The following is a 23,628-nucleotide window of genomic DNA, read 5'->3' as shown; positions in this document are numbered from 1 at the left end:
TTCTCCAATGCATGAAGGTGAAAAGTGAAAGTGAAGTCGCTCAGTCCTTTCTGACTCTGAGCGACCCCATGGACTGCAGCCTACTGGGCTCCTCCGTCCATGGGATTTTCCAGGCAAGAGTACTAGAGTGGGGTGCCATCGCCTTCTCCAGGCCTTAGCTGTAGAGCTGCCCAAAGTCATGCTCATTTTGGGCCAAATTGGTGGCAGATGATGGTAGATAAAAAGGCCCAGCCATGTCAGCTAAAGCTGGGATAACTCTGACAGGTCATTCTAGCTCTAGAGCTGCCCATATGTACCCAGGCTGTCACTAGGCCTGCATCATGGGTTGATTTCTTCTCTGGTCCTTTCTCTTCCTTCCAACCCTCTTCCATGAGGTTGATCCCTAGGTCACCCCTCAGTCAACACCCTGCACCCTAAGTTCTATCCCAGAGTCAGCTTCCTGGGAAGCTCAGTCTAGAACATCTGAGCTTAAGGGAGATGGGTAGTTGGTGTTTGCAGGGAGATTGAGGTATCTGGGGCCCCCATAAGATGATACCATCTTGGATGACACATGGAGCCTCCCTGCTGACAGGAGTGTCCTTTGTAGTAAGAGTGGGAGATGATCTCCTGCCTTGGTGGCAGGTGTTCAGCAGAGCTCCTTCTGTTCTTGGCAAACATGTAAGAGGAGTGAATGCACAGGGTGAGGAGAGAGCCCTGGTCAGCTGCCAGGCTTTTATATTTATTCCTGGAGAAGTGGGCTGTGAGCGCACACTCTCACAGAACAACAGAGCTGGAAGGATCCAGGACTTCACCATGCTTCTCAAATATTTCTTCCCAAGTACCTCAAAGGAAAAGGAAGGTGAACTCAGACCCCTGGTGCAAGAAGACAGGTCATGTTTGCTAAATGACATCAAATATACTGAAGGGGTGTGTGGGTCCCCATTTGAGAATCTTGGATCTGGATTCTAAATCCAAAGCCAAGGCCTAGAGCTCAATCTAGCTGGGGTCTGATGGAGGTCAGGACTTGAAATGAGGCTGGATCAAGGCTTAATGTGGGATCAGAATTCTGTTTGGGACCAGGATTCAGCCTGGGTTCAGGAGTTAATCACAAGTCAGGATTAGAGCTTTCTGGGACTAGGATTGTCTGGAGCTAGGTCAGGGTTTGATCTAGGGTTAATCAAGTCATAGTTTAGCTGTGGTAGGAACCAGGACTCAATGTGAGGCCAAAATCTAGGACTCATTCTAGCATCAGGGTCTAACCCAGGCTAATCAATCATGACTAGTGATGGTTCCATCTAAGGTCATGAGCACAAGCTGGAACCTCATCTGAGTTCCTTGTGAGGCCTGCTCAGGGCTTGGCCTCAGTCCAGGTAGGGGCTTGATCTTAGGCTGAGTGTAGCCTGGCATCAGGACTCAGTCCTGGAGCAAGCAGGTAAGCCAGCCTGTTGTTCTGCAGCAGAGTCAGCAAATCACAACCTGTGGGCCAAACTTAGGATGCCACCTGTTTTTATAAATACAGCTTTATTGCAACACATCCACACTTATTTGTCTACCTCTTGCTTATGGCTGCTTGCACGCTGTGACAGCAGAGTGAAGTAGTTGGAACAGAGATCGTATGGCCTGCAGAGTCCCAGGTATTCACTATCTGGTCCTTGACAGTAAAAGCTTGCCAACCCCCGATCTAAAGGCTCGGAGGCCTCTCTGGCATGAGAAAGCCAGAGCATGCCCTAACTCAGTGTTGAGAGCCTCCCTAAAGGTTATGGTGATGTTTAAGAGACCACTCAAAGGACCATGGAGGCCTGAGCCATGGTCCCCACAGCCAGCTGACTAAGGTTTTGCAATCTTGAAATCCCTGTTTGGCCTTTCTCCATGAAGGGCGCTGTCAGGGTGTTGCCCTACCACCTGACAGGTAATCGCTACCTGTGCATTTTTCTTTGCAGCTTCCAAAGTAGAATTTCCATCCACACTCTCCCTTGGGCCATCTTCTCTCAACGTCCCCACATATCCAACCTCTGACCATGGTGCTTTCATTGGCTGCTGGGGTGTCTTCTGCTTTCAGCTGGAGCTGTAAGGACCTGGTCAGTTTTGTCCCAGTGAAGCACTACCTTGGCCCAGCTGAGAGTGCAAAGGGGTCGAACTAGAGACATGACTACCTGGCAGGTACCCCCATCACCTTCAGCTACTTTCCCTTCTTCAAACACATGCCTGTGGGTACAACCAGGCTGTCACTGGGCCTGTATCATGGGTTGATATCTCCTTTCTCCTTCTTCCTCCCCTTCCCTTCCATGAGGGTTGATCCCAAGGTCACCCTTCAGTCAACACCCAGCATCCTAAACCCCATCTCAGAGTCAGTTTCCTGGGAAGCTCAACGTGTGACAATTGAACTTAAGAAAGATAGACAGCTGGTGTTTACAGGCAGAAGTTGGTGTTTGCAGCTCCCAAGGCCCATTCCTGTTGCTCAATCTTAAGGAAAGGGCTGCCTCCTCTGAACCTCCACCTGCCTTTCTTATATGGGCTGTTATTTAGTTGCTAAGTTGTGTCTGATTCTTTTGCAACCCCATGGACTGTAGCCCACCAGGCTACTCTGTCCATGGGATTTCCCAGGCAAGAATACTGGAGAGGGTTGCCATTTCCTCCTCCAGGGGATCTTCTTGACCTAGGGATAGAATTCATGTCTCCTGTGTTGTAGGTGGATTCTTTACCATTGAGCCACTCTATGGATCAGCATTCAAAACCTCTGGATGGTTTGGAGAGGGGTCCTGGAACTGAGGACCTGATACATTAAATGTACCCACTCGTCCGGATTCTCCAAGCTGTCCCCGTGTTGTGTGGAATCACCAGAGAGATGTCTTCATAAGGCTTTGGTCACTAAGATCACCCATCAGACACTGTTTATGTGTTTGTCTGACCACCTTTTTGCAAAGACCCACTACATGAATTGTTCTCACCCGAATCATGTCCAGGAGGTGTCTCACTGCAGATCTGCCTGTTTTGTTGTTGCTCAGATTACTTAAATTATATGCTTAGTTACAGTTCCTTGGCTATCTAGAGCATTTCGAAGCCGATTTCCATGTCTGATGCAGTCATCTTCAGGGCCTTGTGGTGTCCTCTCTACTCCTCATCCTAGTAATTCCTGTTCTGCTTTGACACTAAGAGAGTATGTAATTGTATGTAGGGTAAGCTGCTGGGGAGATTTTTCAAAGTCAACACTACTCTAGTTTCTAAGAAGTAAATAAACACTTGGTGTACTGAGCTGGTCATATGTGACCATAGCTAGATTAGATTTGGGGCTCTATCCCCCAACACTCGATGATCCCTCCTCTATCTTCAACTTCTTTCAGGCAGCAGTAACCCTCCCCCGGCCCCCAGCTGCTAGGCCCGTGTCTTCACTGAGGGAAATTCTCACATCACTTTAAGCCCAATGCTTTTCAGGAACATGACTGTGGGGTATAATTTTGCTGGTGTAAATGGCATGTACATGGGCCCCAGATCTGCCTCTAGCTCACCCCATGGTCATAAGCAAGGTTCTCTCCTCTGTGTAGGGTGGAAGTGTTGAGGAATGTTTAGGTGTCAGTGCCAACACTTTTGGGTTCCCTGTCAGAGCTAGGAGGAGTTTCTTGATCTGGCTCTGGTCAGAGCATTGAAGAGTTGACAGACAAGCAAGGTGAGCACAGGGATCAGCCAGGGTGATGGTGAACTGGCAGGAGGTGGCACAGCTGGGTGGGTCAAGTTACTGTGACACTCAATTCATCAGTCTCCCAGCAGCGAGGGTGATGAGATGGAGGTGGGAGACCCAAAGTTTAAGGGTTACTGAGTCTAACACCTCATTTTACAGATGAGAAAACTGAGACTCAGGAAAGGAGGGCCTTGCCCAAGTTCACAGAGTAGGGCAAAAGCTGAAGTGGGACTGGAATCCAGGCCTCCTGACTCCCATATGGGAAGGGCAGAGAAGTGGACAGGAGAGGAATAGGGACCTTCTCCTCCCTTCTCAGCCCTTCATGCCTGTCATTTAGCTGTGGCCACGTGGATGATCACAAAGCCCTTGATGTCCGGGAAGTGGGGGCTGACGAAGTCTACCTGCAGCTGCCGTGGGCCGCTCTTGAAGGGGGTGATCTTGAATTGGACCGAGGCCTTCTCTTGGGGATCCAGGCTGGGCACACTGGGGAAAGAAGATGGAAGAAAGACAGACCATCAGTCATGTCTCCTTCCTGAGCCTGGTCTGCCAGTCCATGGCACTCCAGAGCCCTCAGGATCAGGTCATACTTTGTGGCTTGACATTCAAGCCTTTCAATGTGCTTTCAGCTTAGTGGGCCCTTCCATTACTTCTCACTTATTTCAACCAGTCAGGCTAGTCTCCTCCCCGTGCCCTGAACATACCTTATACTTACCCTCCTCTAGGCTTTTGGATGGATTGTTCCTCCTACCTAGGGTGCCCTTCCCATTCCAATTACATCCAAGGCCCAGATTAACTTTTTCTTCTTCCAGGAGACTTTCCTTGACAATACCAGCCATAGAGACCTTTGACTGGGAAGCTCTCCACCCTTCTTGATACCTGAAAAGCTCCCCAAGTCATCATTTAAAGTCCAGTTTAAATATCAGTTCTGCTGGGGCTTTCCCCTGGTCCCACCCCACTCCCACTCAAAGGCTGCCTCTGGGCCCCTAGATTTTGGGGAATCCATCCTTTTGCACAAATCACACTGTCTTCATTTGAAGGGCCATATGTTGCTAGAGTCCTTCTCCAGGCAGAACTCCATCTGTTCATCTTGGTGTTTCCAGCAGTTGACATATGAGTCAGGGTACAGGACCATATGAGTGTGACTGAGCGAATGAATGAAAGAATGAATGAGTGAATGAATGACTGAGAATGAATAAGCAAATAGGTGAGTACACGGATAATTCGAATATGTGTGAATGAGTGAATGAATGTATAAATGAATGAATGAGTGTGAATGAATAGGTAAATAAGTGAGCGAATTAAAGAAATAATATGGATGAATGAACCAGTCAAAACTGAGTTGAGCAGATAAATGAATGAATGAGTGAAAACATGACTAGAAGAGTGAATGAGTGAGTGAAGGAGAGAGTAAATGAATAAGAGTGAGTAAATGAATACATAAATGGGTAAATGAGAGAAAATATGAATGTGAATGAGTGGATGAGTTACATGATTGAATAAGTTAAATGATTAAATAAATAAATGAAGAAATGAAAGACTGATGTGTCTAGGCAGTGGGCTGGTTTCTTCCTCCTCCCCTTGCTGGCAGTGTCTTTACGGCCTGTTTTATATGGAAGGTGGCCCTCCCACCCCGGCTGACACTTACTCGATGCTGAGCTGTCCCTGGAGAAGGCCACTGCCCTCCACCATTAGCGAACAGTCTTTCACTCTCTCCGAGAGCGGGTTAAGCACCATCACTTCTACTCCAACTGCCACTCCCACCACGGCTGGGCCAAGTACCTAGAGGGACAATATCCATAAGTCATACTCCCTCCTCCTCATTCTCCCAGGAAACCCACGATCCTGGCTGGGTCAGGGAATGGGGAGTTAAACTTGGCTATCCTTTGCTTCTACCTACCCCATCACTGAGTCAGTCAGTCAGTTCAGTCACTCAGTTGTGTCCGACTCTTTGCGACCCCATGAATCGCAGCACGCCAGGCCTCCCTGTCCATCACAAACTCCTTCCTCTCCATTCACACCACTTGTCCCCACCCTTGAGAGCTGAAGCTAGAGCTAAAAGCACAAATCCCCAGCCTCTGATGCCCTCCTTCAGATCTGAAGGGGGCCTGGCAGGAACAGGTGGCCGATCCAGACAGTAGTCACCTTGATGGTAATGAAGTCCTCCAGAGTAATGTCCTTCTCCACCAGGAGCTTCTCTCCTTTGGTCACAAGGCACATGGCAGCCAACAGGATCTTCTTGTCCTCTGTCAGGTCTTCCTTATATTGAGAATAAGATATTGCAATTGGGATCTTTTTCTCTGGAAGGGAAAGCAGAGGTGGGAGTTGGGAGTCCAGTGTTCTTTTTCAAAGAACCCAGAAGAGGAACTCTAAGAACCTTGCAACCAATGTGAGACAGTCATTATTATCATCAGTTCACAGGTTAAGAAACCTAAGGCTCAGAGAGGGTAATTTCTTGTCCAGTGTCACATAGCAAGTACATCAAGGGGCCAGGATAAGGTAGGATTCAAATTCAGGCCAGTCAGCTACCATGACACCAGGCTGTCTCTCTAAGAGCTTCTGGAGATGTGTTTAAAATTCCCCCAATCATTTCAGGTGGAGATATCACAATCCATTAGTGATTCATCCATCAGGAATTCACTCACTGTTCAATGAGCACCTACTATGTCCCAGGTGCAGAGAAGAAGGAGGCCAAAGGCCTCCATCAAGCTTCCTACTTAATGTGGAGGCCAACTCCTTACAGCTTCTCTAAATCCTCTCTCCCCAGTAAGGCCCAGTTCCACCAGCTGTGGAAAGCCTTCACTGATGCACTTACCCAATGATCTTGTACCCTCTGCCTTCGGAGCGCCTATGGTTCTGACCATGTCTGTCTCTTTCTCATCAGCCACAAACTCCCTGCTTATGTAATCTCTTCTTTTGAGCACGTGTCACACAGGCCATAGGTGACTGTTAGTCATATATATATATTTGATCACTGTATATTTTTTCTTTAAGGTACAACACATTCTTTCCAGTTTGCCTAAGCTCTACCATCCCCTACTGTTCTATTGCCACTGCTTCTTTTATTTCTGTTTCCTTCCTGTCCCCAAAGGTGTCTGAATATTCACCCTGTGGAAAAGATCCATAAATGTTTCAAACTCTCTGTTCCTCAGAGCTTTGAGTATAACACATGCTTCTTGAAAGATCCACGAGTCAAAGTTCTACCTTAACAGGTTCTCTAAGTCTAGCAGGTTCTACCAGGAGAATCTTTACTACAACAATAATAATAATTAATAATTTTAAAAGCTAAATTTTACTGAGAGATTAAAGTGTGCTAGGGACTTGCAAGCACATTCGGGGATTATCTCATTTAATCCTCACAACAATTGCATGAGCAAGTATTATTATTCCCATCTTATAATAACATCAACAATACTGATGATCACTACCATAAATTAAATGTTCTTTAGTGGTAGGAATTGTTAGAAATACTTTATATATGTTATGTCATTTTTTCCGTGTATGGTAGGAGATGAGTGGTTCTCAAAGTGTGGTCCTGGGGCCAGCAGCATCAGCATCTCCAGGGAACTTATTAGAAGTGCAAATTTTACGGCTCCAGAGTAAAGAATCACCAGATACTCCCACTTATGCACATGAAGAGAGCTTTGGATATTAGTTCAGACCATGGGAGAAGGGAAGAGAAAGACTGTTTCATACAATATTCAGAAGAGAGCTTCATTAAGTTCTCTGGATCATGAACTCCATTGACAATCTAATAAAAGCTGAGACTCTGTTCATTAACAAATGTTCCCAACAGTCCCATCAACCATTAGATAGAACTGATGACTATAGACTACTTCATCCAACAAGAGCAGAATACACATCCTTCTCAAGTTCATACTGAATGTTCCCCAAGAATGATCACATTGTGGGCTATGAATAACACATGAACAAATTTTAAAGAATAAAAATTAAACAGTGTATCCTCTCAGACCAAAATAGAGTTAAACTTGATATCAGTAACAGAAAGATAGCTGGATGGCTCCAGAATATTTGGAGATTAAGCCACACACTTCTAAATGACACTTAGGTCAAGGAACATACATCAAAAAATTTAAAAACATTTTGAACTAAATGAAAATATAACAATTTGTGGAATGCAGTAAAGCATTGCTTATATAGAAATTTGTAGCACTGAATACAGATATTAAAAAAGAAGAAAGACCTAAAATCAACAAATCTTAAATTTCCATCTTAAGAAATTAGAAAAAGAAGAGCAAATTAAATCCAAAGTAAGCAAAAAAAAAAAAAAAAGAGAGAGAGAAATAAAATTTAGAAAAAATTTAAATCAGAAATCAATAAAATTAAAAACAAGAAATCAAAAGAGAAAATCAACAAAACCAAAAGCTGTTTTCTTAAAAAATGATCAATAAAACTGATAAGTCTCCAGCCAGGTTAAATAAGAAAAAAGGAGAAGACACAAATTACTAACAACAGAAATGAAAGAGGTGATATCACTATAGGTCCCATGGATATTAAAAGGATAATTAATATTATGAAGAACTATATGCCCACAAACTTTATAACCTAGATGAAATGTACCAATTCCTTGAATACATTTTCTGCCAAAAGTCACAGAAGAAGAAATATACAATCTGAACAGGTCTATTTTTATTTAAGAAATCAATAGTGAATCAAAGAATCAATAGTGAATAACCTTTTAAAACATAAAACATTGTGCCCAGATGAGTTCACTGGTGAATTCTTCCAAGCATTTAAGGAAGAAATGCCATCAATTCTCTACAAACTCTTCCAGAAGATGGAAGCAGAAGGAATACTTCCTAACCCATTCTATGAGGGCAGCATTACTCTAATACCAAAACCAAAGACATTATAGGAAAAGGAAATTACAGACCAATATTTCTCATGAACACTGATGCAAAAATCCTCAGCAAAATGTTAGCAAAATGAATCCAACAATGTATAAAATGAATTATATATATTGACCAAGTGGGATTTATTACAGGTATATGAGGTTGGCTCAACATTCCAAAGTCAACTAATGTAACCTATCACATCAATAGGCTAAAGAACAAAAGTCACATGAGCATATCAGCAGATGCAGAGGAAGAATTTGACAAAATCTAGCACCATTTCATGACTAAAATTCTCAGAAAACTAGGAATAGTTGAGGAAGTTTTCAACTTGACAAAGAACATCTACATAACTATTACTCCAAAAAAAAAAAAAAAAACTACAAAAACCTACAACTAACAACATACTTAATAGTGAGAAACTCAAAGCTTTCCTACTAAGAAGGAACAAGGCATGGATGTCTCTCTCACAACTCCTTTTCAACACTGGACTAGAAGTCCCAGCTAAGACAAAAATACAAGAAAAGGAAATAAAAGGTGTATATATTTGGAAGACAGAAATGAAACTGTTCATAGATGACATGATCATCTATGTAGAAAATCTGAAATAATCAGCAACAAAAAACTCCTCAAAGTAATTATACTAATTATAATTATAGCAAGGACACAAGATATAAGGTTAACATGCAAAATTCAGTCACTTTTTTAAAATACCAGCAATAAACTAGTCAATTTGAAGTTAAAAATTCCACTTATATTAGCAGCACCAAAATGAAAAACTCAGGCATTAATCTAACAATATGTCAAAGATATACATATATGAGGAAAGCTAAACAAACAAACAAAAAAACTGATGAAAGAAATCAAAGACTAAATTAATTAATGGAGAGATATTCCATGTTCATGGATAGGAAGACTCAATACTATCAAGACGTCAGTTCTTCCCCACTTGATCTACAGACAAGGTAAACCCATCAGAATCTCAAAAAGTTATTTAATGTATTTCAACAAACTGATTCTAAACTGATTTATGTGAAGAGGCAAAAGACCCAGAATAGTTAACATCATATTGAAGGAAAAGAACATCAGAGGATCAACATTACCTGACTTCAAGACTTAGTATAAAACTACAGTAATCAAAACAGTGTGGTATTAATGAAAGAATAGACAAATAAATCAGTGGAACAAAACAGAACTCAGAAGTAGATCCACACAAATACAGCCAGCTGATCTTTGACAAAGGAGCAATGCAAATAAAATGGAGAAAAGATAGTCTTTTTAATATATGGTGCTGGAACAGCTAGACATCCGCATTTAAAAACAGATTCTAGACACATACCTTAACCACTTTACGAACATGAAATCAACATTGATCTTAAGCCTGAATGCAAACTGTGAAACTATAACATGTCTAGACAATAACAAATGAGAAAACCTAGATAATCTTGGGTATGATGATGATGACTAATTTTTTAGATACAACACCAAAGGCATGATCCATGAAAGAAAAAATTGATAAGTTGCACTTGATTAAAATTAAGAACTCCTGCTCTGTGGAAGGACTGTCAAGAAAATGAGAAGACAAGCCACAAACTGGGAGAAAATATCTGCAAAATACACATCTGATAAAGGACTATTATACAAAATATACAAAGAACTGAAACTTCAATAAGAAAATGAACAACATGATTAAAAGATGAGCAAAAAATCTATACAGACAACTCACCAAAGATGTACAGATGCACAAGAAAAGATGCTCACATCATACATCATTGTGAAATTTCAAATTGAAACAATGAGATAGGACCACATATCTATTAGAATGGCAAGAACCCAAAATACTGACACCACCAAATGCTGGAAAGGATGAGGAGCTCTTCATTCATGAACTGCCATTCATTAATGGTGGGAATGCAAAGTGTTAGAGCCACGTTGGAAGATAACTTTGGCAGCTTCTTAGAAAACTGAATATATTCTTATCATACCATTAGCAATCATACTCCTCAGTATTTACCCATATAAGTTGAAAACTTATCTTCACACAAAAACCTGCACATGGATGTTTATCGCAGCTTGATCCATGATTGCCAAAACTTGGAAGCAATCAAGGTATTCTTCAGTAGGTGAATGGGTCAGTCAACTGTGGTATATCCATATAAAGGAAATTCAGTGATGACAAGAAATGAGCTGTCAAGCTATAAAAAGCCATGGAGGAATCTTAAATATACCTTCCTAAGTGAAAGAATCCAACCAGAAATGGCTGCACACTATATGATTTCAACGATATGACATTTGGGAAAAGCAGAACTGTGGTGACAGTTAAAAGATCAGTGGTTGCCAGAGATTTGAGGCAAGGGAGGGAGAAGTAAATAGAGGAAGAGCAGGGAATTTTAGGGCAGTGAAACTATTCTGTGTGATATTCTAATGTTGGATACACGTCACACACTTGTCAAAACCCACGGAATGTACAATACAGAATGAACCCTAGACTATGGACTTTAGTTAATGATAATGTACCAGTATCAGTCAATTGTAACAAATGTACCACACTCTTGCAAGATGTTAGTAACACGGGAAGATGGGAGGTGGTGAGGGAATATATGGAAACTCTTGGGACTTTCTGATCATTTTTCTGGAACAAAAACTGCTTTAAAAAGACTGTTAATTTAAAAATTATAAATTTTTAATAAATTACATATATTAATAGTTACACCATTTGGCTTAGTAATTCCATGTTTGTGAAGCTATTCTGAAAAAAAGCAGCCCAAAAATCTAGACCAGAATACAGGAATTTTTTTCACCAGAGTGCTTGCTGCTGCTGCTAAGTCACCTCAGTCGTGTCCGACTCTGTGTGACCCCATAGACGGCAGCCCACCAGGCTGCCCTGTCCCTGAGATTCTCCAGGCAAGAACACTGGAGTGGGTTGCCATTTCCTTCTCCAGTGCATGAAAGTGAAAAGTGAAAGTGAAGTCGCCCAGTCGTGTCCAACTCTTAGCAGCCCCATGGACTGCAGCCTACCAGGCTCCTCCGTCCATTCGATTTTCCAGGCAAGAGTACTGGAGTGGGGTGCCATTGCTTTCTCCGAGTGCTTACTTTAGTCTTTTTTTAAAAATAGCAGGATGGGGGACACAAGTACACTCATGGCTGATTCATGTCAATGTATGGCAAAAACCACTACAATGTTGTGAAATAATTAGCCTTCAATTAAAATAAATGAATTAATTAAAAAATAGCAATAGATAATAACTACCTCAAAGAAGGTAACAGATAAAATAAATCACCACATATTTATTTACAGATTATACATCTGTTAAAATGATGTGAGTGAAGAGCTTATAAAAATATTTATATTATAATGTAATATGAAAAGAGCAGAGCACTAATGAGTTTTTCAAAAAGCAACAGGCTTTAAAAATTTGGAAGGAAAACATGTTAACAATTTGTAGGTGGGTGGCAGGATCATAGGTGATCTTTCCCTTGTGCTAAATCTTTAATGAATATGCATTACTTTTAATAAGAAAAAAAGTCAGGAAAAAGTGTATGTTAATCAATAAATCCTTGTGAAGTGTTATTTTGTGATTTAGATTCTGTGAAAAATAAGTGAGAGAAAAGCAAAAAATATGGGACACCTCCTTCACATATTTTCACACCTTGTCAAATAACACAAGCTTCACTTACTGGAAAAGTGGTTCAGAGAACAATGTCTTTGATTGAATCCTTAGGGTTCAGAAAGTGTATGAGAGAGAGAGGGAGAGATAGAGAATATATGGGATAAGAGGAGAGGGGAGAGGATTCAGGGTGGTTGTAGGTTGTGCCTGATGCCTGCAGAATTCTCAGGACAGGGTCTCACATAGGTAGGCACTTAATAAACACCTCTTACTGGTCTCTTGAGAAACACTAGAGCCAGATGAGCTCCAAAATTTGTTGGATTTTAAAAAGGTAACACAAGACATATTCCACATGTTATGAAATGCTCCCAGCAGGTATTTATTCATTGGTAAGTATTCAAACTGAGTGGGAACACTTGAGCATTACATGTTTGCCACGAGATGATTGTGCACTTTTATTATTATCCTTATTATTCAGTCCCTCTGAACCTCAGTTTTCTCATCTGCAAATGCTCAGAAATATCCCCTTCTCTTCTGGGAAAAGGGGCTGGGCCGACCAGGTCCCACCCAGCTGGGGCGTTCTTACCTTCTTCTGGCCCTAGCTTCACTGTGTGGGATTCGTGCAGGATCTCTGCCACTGGCCTGCGGGTGTAAAGGATGGTGGCACCGCTCAAGTTGACTTGGACCCGCTGGGCCCGGGAGGTGAGGCTGGTCAAGCACAGGGCCAGCTTCAGGTCATGGCCCAGCACCGGTGGCTCCAGCACCTTGAACTTGCCGGTGATGCTGGGCTTGGTGGCAGGCTGCAGGAGGTCATCACGCCAGAGACCACGGCCGCCCCCTCTGCGGACCCGGGCCCTCCTTCCAGAGGCTTCCACACTGAACAGCTTCTTCACGGCCTTGCTGTACACCTGCCTCTCCTTCCGGGACCCTGCAGGGCATGGGACATCATGAGGCAGGCACCGTCTTCTCTGCCACCTCTCCCAGGGCCAGCTCTCCTCATTCCCTCTTCTCTAAGCACAACCACTACTCTATCCCCACTTTAATTTACCATGGCTGTCGGAGGTCTCAAATTGGCAGCCCAAGAGCCATATGCAGACCTCAGCATTGTATTTGGATCTGGGACTACTTAAATAAAATTTTAATCAGTTACCAACTTCAGATTAGAAAATTTCACATAACAATAGAGATTGGTAGCCCTCTGACATATGGATGTGAAATCTCATATAATAAAGATAGCTGACACTTTTGTAGACTTACTATGTGCCAGGCACTGTGGTTCTAGATGATATATATATGTGTGTGTGTGTATATATATATTTCCTCCCTGGCCCAGGATGAAGGTACTATTATCATCCCAATTTTACAGATAAGGAACCCAAGGCACAGGAAATGAAGAAAACTTGTAAGAGAGCTAAAATTTAAACCCAGGCAGTCTGGTTCCAATTTCTGTGTTCTAATCACCCCCTCTTCCCAACCTCTACATGGCGGTCATGGCCTCGAGCTGAGGAAGCTGTGCTTTCTCCGTATGGGAACATACTCGCTGGTTCTCCACAGTCTCCACCTGTAATTCTCCTGCTGCTGGTCTGCCACAGTGGGGTGCCATCTGCAAGCTCCTGAAGACACGAGTTTAGGATCCCCGATCTCCTACTTTCCCTGTTGCTAGCACAGACCTGTCCTCTTTTTTGATCTCCAGACCAATATATGACTGGTCCACTGGCCCACTTCCACCCCCGGGATGTCCCACAGGCGCCTCCAACCCAACCAAATATGCCATCTTCTGCCTGGCAGCATTCCCATGTCAGCAAATGGCTCCACTGTTTACCCAGCATCCAAGTCAGAAACTGGACATGTCCCTGACTCTTCCCTCAACCTTACTACCCACAACTGGTCAGGCGATAAGTTCCGTCCAACATCCTCACTGGTCTCCGGAATCTGCCCCCTTTTCCCCTCACTCCTTTCCCCTCAGACCACCATGTAAACTGTCTCACCCTCAGGTCAGTTTGCTGCCAGGCGACTGTGAACTTTGTTTTCATTTACAGTCCCTCCAGGTCTCCGTTTCCCGTCTATGAAGTGGGGAGAAGAGGTGCGCAGGCGAGGCCTGAGCACAGTGCTCAGGAATGTTCCTCCCTTCTGGAGGATGTGGGCTCCACGTCCACTCCAGTCTTTCTTCTACCCTGACCTGTTCAAGACCCAACTCTGACGCTTCCTCTTCCTTGAGCTCTGGGCTGTCCTCCTTCCCAAACGTTCTCCCAAGTACCTCACTACTGTGTGGCCTGGGCTTGAAGGGATTCGTGTGGACCTAAAGGTTCTTTAACATGTCATGTTTTATTATTAAAATTTATGTGAAGTTTTCAGTTTACTCCATAATTTACTTATAAAATATTTTTTACTAAGAAAATGTTTCTTTTCTCTGCCAAAAATTCTAATGTGACTTTCTCAGGGAGGCCTTCTCTGACCACCTGATTTTTTAAAAACAGCTTTATTCGGATATGTGTTAATTTACCAACACACAATGTACAGATTTAAAAGGATACAAGCCAATGTTTTTTTAATACATTCACAGAGTTGTGTACCCATCACCACAATCTAATTTCATAACAATTTCTGTCACCCTTAAGAAACTCTATAACCATTAGTGGTCACTTCCCATTCCTCCCTGCCCTGCCCCAACCCTAGGCAACTGCTATTTTAATTTCTAATTTGCCTATTCCGGGCATTTCATATAAAGGGAATCATATAATGTGTGGTCCTTTGTGACTGGCTTTTTTTTCACTTAATATTTTTAAGGTTCATCCATATTGTAGAATATATCAGTACTTCATTCCTTTTTACTGCTGAATAATATTGCATTATTGGAGAAGGCAATGGCACCCCATTCCAGTACTCTTGCCTGGAAAATCCCATGGGTGGAGGAGCCTGGTGGGCTGCCATCTATGGGGTCGCACAGAGTCGGACACGACTGAAGCGACTTAGCAGCAGCAGCAGCAGCAGTGGCTGTGAAGCAATATGTTGTTGTGGCTTTGAATATTATTAATGCTGTTAAGCATCTTTTCATGTTTTTTGGACATTTGTATATTGTCTTCAGAGAAAGGTCAATTTAAATCCTTTGCCCATTTAAAAATTGGGTTATTTATCTTTTTATTATTGAGCTATAAGAAGTATTTATACATTCTGGATACAAGTCCCTTATTGGATACATGATTTGAAAATATTTTCTGTTCCATGGGCTATCTTTCTTTTTTCTTGATGGTACCATTTGTAGTACAAGTTTTTAGTTTTAATGAAGCCCAATTTATCAGTTTTTTCTTTTGTCATTTGTGTTCTTGATGTCATATCCAAAAAGGCTCTGTTAAACTCAAGCTTATAAAGATTAGCTCCTGTTTTCTTCTAAAACCTTATAATTTTAGCTCTTTGATACAGATCAGTGACCCATTTGAGTTAATTTTTGTGTATGGTCTGATGTAAAAAGCCAGGTTTATTCTTGTGCACGTGGATAATCAGAGGTCCCAACACCATCTATTGAAAAAGGCTATTCTTATTCACCCTTCATGGAATTGTCTTGACATCCTGTCAAAATCAATTGAGCATAACTAAAAGGGTTTATTTCTGGATTCTTCATTCTTTTCTATTGATCTGTAAGTTCATTTTCATGACCGTATCACACTATCTGGGTTATTGTATATTTATAGTAAGTTTTGAATTTGGGAAGTTTGAGCCTTCCAACATTATTCTTCTTTTCTAAGATTGTTTTGGTTATTCTGGGTCTCTTGCATTTCCAAGTGAATTTTAGAAACAGCTTGTCAATTTTGGTAAAAAAAAACTCAGCTGAAACTTTGATATGGGTTTCATGGAGACTGTAGGTCAATTCTGGGGCACTGCCATCTTAAAAAAAAATCTCTCAGTCCATGAAAATGGGAAATCTTTCCATTTATAATTTCTTTCAACAATGCTTTGTAGTTTTCAGTGTACTAGTCTTGTTCTCCTTTTGTTAAATTTATTCTTAAATATCTTATTCTTTTTTTGCCGTGCTGTGTGGCTTGCAGACTCTAAGTTCCCCAACCAGAGATTGAACCCAGGCCCCGCCAGTGAAAATACCAAGTCCTAGCCACTGGACAAACTACCAGGGAATTCCCAAAGTATTGATATTTTATTATTTTGGATACTATTGTAAATGAACTTGTTTTCTTAATTTCATTTCAGATTATACATTTTTAGTATCTTGAAATACTATTAATTTTAAAAATTGATTTTGTTTTCCACAATTTTGCTGAAATCATTTATTGGCTCTATTAACTTTTAGTGGATTCCTTAGAATTTTATGTGTACACGATTATATCATGTGCAAGAGATAGTTTTACTTCTTCCTTTCCAGTTGGGTTTTCTGCATCTATTGAGATGATCATGTGGTTTTTGTCTTTTTTATTGTTATAGCATACTATATTAATTAGTTTTTAATATTAAATCCATCTTGCATTCCTGCAATAAATCCCTTCCTCATGGCATATAATCTTTTTTATATGTTGCTAGATTCAGTTTGCTAGTATTTTGTTGACAATTTTTGCTTCTATGCACGTAAGGGATATTGATCTCTAATTTTCTTTTCTTGTGATTTCATCATCTGGTTTTGGTATCAGGATAATACTAACCTCATAGGACAAATTAGGAAATGTTCCCTCCTCTACTATTTTCTGAGGAAAAGTTTGTGAAGAATTGGTATTAATTCTTCTTTTAATGTTTGGTAGAATATTCACCAGTGACATGTGGGCTTGGTCTTTGTGTATGTGTGTGTGTGTATTTTTAAATTACTACTGCATTCTATTTATAAACCTATTCAGATTTTCTAATTCTTCCTAAGGCAGTTTAGGTAATTCTTAGAGAAATTTGTCCATTTTATCTAAAGTTATCTAATATGCTGGTATATAGTTGTTCATAGTATCCCCTAATGAACTGTTTTATTCACAACTCTTCTGACACCAAATGTGTGGGAGTTTCCCATACATACACAAGAAGGAAGGGAGGGAGGAGGGCACAGCACAGAAGTGGAGAAACAGATAGCAGAGTAACAGAGAGGGAGGGAAAGGGTGGAAGGGGAGTTCCCTAGGGGCTGGTCACTGGGTCTCTATGGATCAGCCTCTGAGCTCCAGCCCCACAGTCACTGAATGCACTGTCCTCTGCCTGCCTGGCTGGCCAGGGCCTGATCAGCATGTGCTGGGTCTTCCCCCATTACAGGCTGAGGTGGGCAGAATAGTGTCCCCCTAAATGGTATGTCAAAGTCCTAATCCCTGGTACCTGCGAATATAACCTTATTTGGAAATAAGGTCTTCGTAGATGTAATTAAGACTCCTGGGATAAGATCATCCTGGATTTAAGGTGGGACGGAAAGCCAATGATTGATGTCACTGTAAGAGAAAGGAGATGGTGATTTGAGACACATAGGAGGAAAGATGGAGGCAGAGACTGGAGTGATGCAGCCACAAGCCAAAGAATGCAGGGACCACCAGTAGCTAGAAGGATCAAGGAAGGACTCTCCCCTTAGAGACTTTGGCGGGAGTATGCTAACACCTTGGTTTTGTACTTCTGGCCTCCACAACTGTGAGAAAATAATTTTCCGATGTGTTAAGTAGCTACATTTGTGGTAATTTGTTATGGCAGTCCTAGCAAGCAATATGCAGGCTCAGAGGCAGATGGCTGAACCGCCAACCTGGCTCCCCTGCAAGCCCCTGGCACCAGTCTCTAACTGAGATCTTGCCTCTGTGCTTAGAGCCTCTGACTAAAGATCAGTGGGGGGAAACTGCCTTCCTCCGCTCTACTCTAAAGCCTGTTGCAGAAAGCCCACCTGAATCTGAGGACAGCCAGTGTGTTCTTTGTAAATACAGTTTCCTTTGCTTGGAAAGCTGGTTCTTCTTTGCTCAGCATCCAGGCTGACTCAGGGGTAGGGACAAAGCACATTGCCCCAGGGGCTCTGAATCTGTGCTTCAGTGAATGGAGCAAGTAGACAGGCCTTGCCATTTCATCCATGGAATGGGAGGCCTGTGGTTTGGTTGAATAGCACTGCTTAGAGTGAATCTGGAGTCAGGATGCAGAGGGTCCTGTCTTCTCAGAATGGCTTCCCAGCCCTTTATCTCCTGGCTAAATCTTGCTGCCTGTAGATGCTCTTCATGAACTCTCCGCCCTGGCTGGATTAGCAACCCTTTCTCTGTGCTTCTCCAGCCTTCTGGCCTCCCCTACACTGTGCTGATCACCCTGCACTGTCCTTACACTTACTGGATGGTGAGTTCTCTGGGCTCTTCTCTTTCTCCCTTGCCTCTGAATCATACCTGATACTTAGGAGGTGTTTTATATTTCTGGAATACATAAAAGAACCTGGCACAGTGCATGGCACATTGTGGGTAGTCATGGAAGAGACAGCAGTCTAGCAGAGTGGAGGACCAGAGGCTCTGAGATTAGACAGAAGCTCTAGTTAGCGCCCTGCTCTTCTAGGTTTTGGAAACTTGGAGAAGCTACTTAACCTCTCTCTGATTCAACTTGCTTACCTGTAAGATGGGATATTTATGAATATTAAATGAAACAAGTCATGGACATTGCTTACCATGATGCTTAACACAATTTAGATACTATTATTAGCCTAGATGTAAAATCAGCTGCCCCACAGTGGGCAGTCAATCAACAGTAGATTATATTATAATTATATAGTGCAGCCAAGTGTAGAGGAAGAGCATCGTTGTGTTCCTTGGCTGAGTCCACTTTCCTCTCTGCACCTCTGCCTTTCCCTCTGTCAAATAAACGTTATATAAGTATCTACCTTACAAGCTTGTGGGAACTTCTTTGTAAACACTTGTTAAATAAAAGCATGTGAACATGGCCAGCCCACAATTGGCACTCAGCATGGTGACTGCGGTTATTGTCATCACACAGCAGGATGTTGATTTCTCTCGTGGCCATGGCTGATGCTTAGGACAGAAGGCCCCAAAGACCTTGTATTCTAAGTTCTAGAAACTCCCAGCAGATGGGACCAGGCATCAAACTGTGGGACATATGAGAGAAGTAGGAGTTTAGAAGAAGCCTTGCCACATACCACCCCTCTATTCCCCACCCCGTGACAGTGAGGAAGAGGCCTGAAGAGGAGAAGGTCATCAACATCAAGGGCCATGTTTCTAGAGAAGGAACTGAGGGAATATGGTAGTGTGTGTGTTTATGTGTGCATGTGTGTGCATATGTGTGTGGGGAGGTGTTTACAGATAGAATCAGTGTTAAAGTTTGGGGTGTTTGCAATAAGAAGGAGCTGGCTGGTAAAGGCTGGCAATGCCTACAGGAAGAGAAATCTGGCATTTCATTCTGGTGGCATTTCATTTCATTCAGCTCATTACTGAGCTGTGTATTCCATGAGCACAGAGGAAAAAATTGAAGGAAGATGGCAGGTGGATCACGGCCCGTCAAGAACTCTCTCCCCACCAGCTTCTGAGGGGGACACAGCAGCTGGATGAGTTTGGAGGCCACAGCCCTCCAGAATCTGGGGACAGAAATGACTACACATCAGAGAGAAGCTGTGGGACGGCCAGTGGGGCGGGAGGGTGTCTGCCGCAAGAGGGGCCAGTGTCTCAGGAATCAGCAGTGCCTGGGGCTGGCATAGGCGTGAGTCCCGAGACTGCAGGCCATAATAGAGACACCATCTGTCCTCCCAAAGCTTCAGAGTGAGTAAGACAGCAGCACCCGCCTGCCTTCAGGCCTTGAATCCTTGCCCCATGAAGTCAAAGGTGTTTCTTCTCTCCTCTCCTCCTTGGCCTAACACACTAGAAGACTCAGACTGGTGTTCTCAACTTGGCTGCACATTGGAATCGCCTGGAGTGCTTTTAAAAGTCCTGATGGCTGGGCCACACCCTCTGGAGACTGCAATTCAGTTAGCCTGGGTGCAGTCAGCTTGCTGTGGTAGGTTAAAATGGCCATAATACTTTCTTTGCAACTCTTCTCATCAAGAGGTAGAGTGTACTTCCTGTCCCTTCCATCTGGGGTGGTTGTTTATTGTTTGACCAACAGAATGTAGCAAGGGTAAGTTCTAAGTAAAGCCTCAAGAGACCCTGTAGCTTTCGATGTCACCCGCTGGGCACACTGCCAGGATTCTGTGGGTCTGTAGTTGACCCACAGAATCCTGAGCAAAGGGTAATTGTTGTTCAGTCTGTATAACTAAGACTGTACCCTAGGTGACTCCGATGTACATCCGGTGCTGCAAACCACCATACTAAAGGGGAGATAGTGGACAGTTGGAGGCAGCCAGAGCACACGCTGTCCCCTCCTTATACAGCAGCCTTCTGGGGTCACTGCCCCAGTTTGTGCTCAGAGGAGGGGAGGAGACTAGCTCTGACTCAGATTTGAACTTGAAGTCTTGATTACCCAAACAACATCCTTTTAACAGGCAAAAATGGCTGAAAAATGCACAGTCAGATCACAGCATTATTAAGGAACCTGTTACTTAGTGGGAAAAGGTGATTTTTAAAGTTTATAGCTGGAGGCACTGACCAGAAAAAATACATGTGTTTTGTGTTTGTACCCCAACAAGCACAGAATCTTCAGTAAGCCACTGACCCCCTAAATTAGTGACCATGGCTTAGGCCTTGGCAGATGATAAACAGGAGTTACTATTATTATTTGGTAGGGCCTATTGGTATGGACTTCCCTGGTAGCTCAGACGGTAAAGCGTTTGTCTACAATGCGGGAGACCTGGGTTCAATCCCTGGGTAGGGAAGATTCCCTGGAGAAGGAAACGGCAACCCACTCCAGTACTCTTGCCTAGAAAATACCATGGATGGAGGAGCATGGTGCAGGCTACTCTCCATGGGATCGCAAAGAGTCGGGCACGACTGAGTGACTTCACTTCACTTCACTTCTCTGGTATGTATCCTGTTGTTTAGCCTCTAAGTTGTGTCTGACTCTTTGTGACCCCATGGACTGTAGCCCGCCAGGTTTCTCTATCCATAGGATTTCCCAAGTGAGAATACTGGAGTGGGTTGCTGTTTCCTTCTCCAGGGGATCTTCCCCATCCAGGGATCAAACCTGAGTCTCCTGCATTGGCAGATGGATCCTTTACCACTGAGCCACCAGGGAAGCCTCAGTATGTATCCTAAGTGTTCAATAAATAATACATGTTACTATCATCACTATTATTAGTGATTATTATTATCACATGTCAGAATACCTGGCACAGTACATGCAATATATATGTTAAAGGAAATGTAGCTATTGATATTGTCAGATGTGAGAAATCTATTTAGTAAACAAAGGAAGCTGTTAATATAAGCTAAAGACACTTGGCTCAAAGCAGAGAGACAGTGCCTAACCAGGCTGTCACCAACACATCTTATGAGAAAGGGCCTGGCCATGTTGCCCATCTGCAGCAGCCTGGCCACTGGGGAGGCTGATGGAGGCCACTGTATGCCCTTACCTTCTGGATACTTGTAGAGGCTGGTGATGTCCACGCGGGAGTCGCTGCCCACCGCCTTGGTGCTGATGCACCGCCCGATCTTCTTCGTGTCTGAGTACACACGCTCCCGGCTCTCATCCTCATTCCAAAGCCAGGTGATGTAGTCTGCGTTGACCTCCGCAAACACGAAAGGACCATCGTGGGCCAGATGCACGTCGCCCTCGCGGATGGCGGTGACGGAGGCCGGGCCACACCGGAACACGCCTGCGCAGGAGGGGTGGGCGTGAGCATCTCCAGGAGTCAGAAAGCGGGAGTCCGGGACCCACCCGGCTGAGCCCGTACCTTCGCTCTCCTCCTGGGGGGTGGCATCCAGAACCTGCCAACCATTGTAAGAGGGGCCCAGGTCCCGCCGGGCAAACCAGCTCTCATTCCAGACATGGAAATTCCTGCCGCAGAGAGGAAGGGGCAGGGTGGCCTCTGGTGAGCAAGAGAGGTTCCCCAGAGAGGGCAAGTGCCTGTTGCCAGCCAGACCCTGGGCCCTGCTCTGTGGTTGAGTTTGTGAACCGTCATTCAGCTGTATTGATGAATACATATCATCCACACAGGTACAGGCAGACCTTGTTTTATCCTGCTTCATTCACTTTATTCCGCTTTATAGATAACTGTGGTTTTTTTTTTTTTAATAAATTGAGTGTTTATGGTAACCCTTCCTCATGTCTGTCTCACCTGTTTTCCCAGCAGCATTTGCTCACTTCGTGTCCCTTTGTGTCACATTTTGGTAATTTCTGCACTATTTCAAACTTTTTCATTATTATATTTTTTATAGTGATCTGTAATATTTGATATTACTAGTATAACTCGCTGAAGGCTCAAATGATAGCATCTAGCAATAAGTATTTTTAAAATAATGTATGTATATCATTTTTTAGACATAATGCTATTGCACACTTATTAGACTATAGTGTAAACATAACTTTTATATGCTCTTTTGGATTAAAAAATTCATGTGACTCACTTTATTGTGATATTCACTTTATTGAAGTGGTCTGAAACCTAACTGGCAATAGCTTCAAGGCCTGCCTTTATGTATACATATATATGTCTATATCTGTATCTATGCTGCTGCTGCTAAGTCGCTTCAGTCATGTCCGATTCTGTGCGACCCCATAGATGGCAGCCCACCAGGCTCCCTCGTCCCTGGGATTCTCCAGGCAAGAACACTGGAGTGGGTTGCCATTTCCTTCTCCAATGCATGGAAGTGAAAAGTGAAAAGTGAAAGTGAAGTCGCTCAGTCATGTCTGACTCTTCGCGACCCCATGGACTGCAGCCTACCAGGCTCCTCCATCCATGGGATTTTCCAGGCAAGAGTACTGGAGTGGGGTGCCATCGCCTTCTCTGATCTATATCTATACCTATGTCTATATCTATATCTAGATCACCTATATCTATATCTTGTTGTTCAAGGTCCAAAAATGCAATAGCCAATAAGACAGAAGATCCTTGTTCTCATGCAGCTTACATTCTAAGGAAGGAGACAGATAGGAAGACAGACAAAATTAAGTAAGCAGATAACTAATAAAACAATAAAGTAACAATAAATGCTGTGAAGAAAGAGAGGAGCTTGAGATGGAGAATAACTTCTGGAGATCTTTTCTAAGTAAATGACATCTAAGATGGGACCTAGAATAGAAAGAATTAGTCATAGGATGAGTGAAGGAAACAGTGGCCCAGGAGGAAGGAACAGCATGTGCAAAGGCTCTTGAGACAAGAAAAAACTTAGTGTATTCAAGGAACAGAAAGTATGTGTCTTTGGGCTATGTCAAGCACTAGGGTAGGTAGGTTTCAGATTATGCAGAGTTCTGTAGGCCTTGGTAGGGACTTTAAGCTTTAAGTTTCCTATGTTAAAGATGAGAATATGAGGCTAGGAAAAGTGACACCATTTGCCCAACATCACACAGTAGAAAGCAGCAGAGAGAAACCCTGATTGGCCTGAGTTGGTGTCTTTTGTCTTTACAGCTGGCCTCCAAACTGTTCTTTGGAAAATATTATAAAAAGCCTTTGGAAGTAAAGGGGAGAACATGTATAACCTGCATGGCGACA

General features: G+C 43.0%; 1 protein-coding gene across 1 annotated transcript in view; it reads right to left on the bottom strand.

Annotated features, from left to right (window-relative positions):
* Positions 1 to 1,468: 1,468 nt before the first annotated feature.
* The window catches only part of TGM6 (transglutaminase 6), a 37,690-nt gene continuing 15,530 nt past the window's right edge, over positions 1,469 to 23,628 (bottom strand). The window contains exons 8-13 of the mRNA XM_086333105.1: positions 21,871 to 21,974; positions 21,550 to 21,792; positions 12,700 to 13,041; positions 5,798 to 5,952; positions 5,301 to 5,434; positions 1,469 to 4,138 (exon numbers count right to left, since the gene is read on the bottom strand). Coding sequence (XP_086189231.1) covers positions 3,985 to 4,138; positions 5,301 to 5,434; positions 5,798 to 5,952; positions 12,700 to 13,041; positions 21,550 to 21,792; positions 21,871 to 21,974 — 1,132 coding nt within the window. The 3' untranslated portion in view covers positions 1,469 to 3,984. The remainder of the gene's footprint in view (positions 4,139 to 5,300; positions 5,435 to 5,797; positions 5,953 to 12,699; positions 13,042 to 21,549; positions 21,793 to 21,870; positions 21,975 to 23,628) is intronic.

The sequence above is a fragment of the Bos grunniens genome, chromosome 13, assembly GCF_055505025.1.
Source record: "Bos grunniens cultivar Pamir isolate PY7600 chromosome 13, Bosgru_T2T1.0, whole genome shotgun sequence".
Lineage (NCBI taxonomy): Eukaryota > Metazoa > Chordata > Mammalia > Artiodactyla > Bovidae > Bos > Bos grunniens.
Note: the sequence above shows the minus strand (reverse complement) of the source record. Positions and strands in the feature narration are given on the sequence as shown.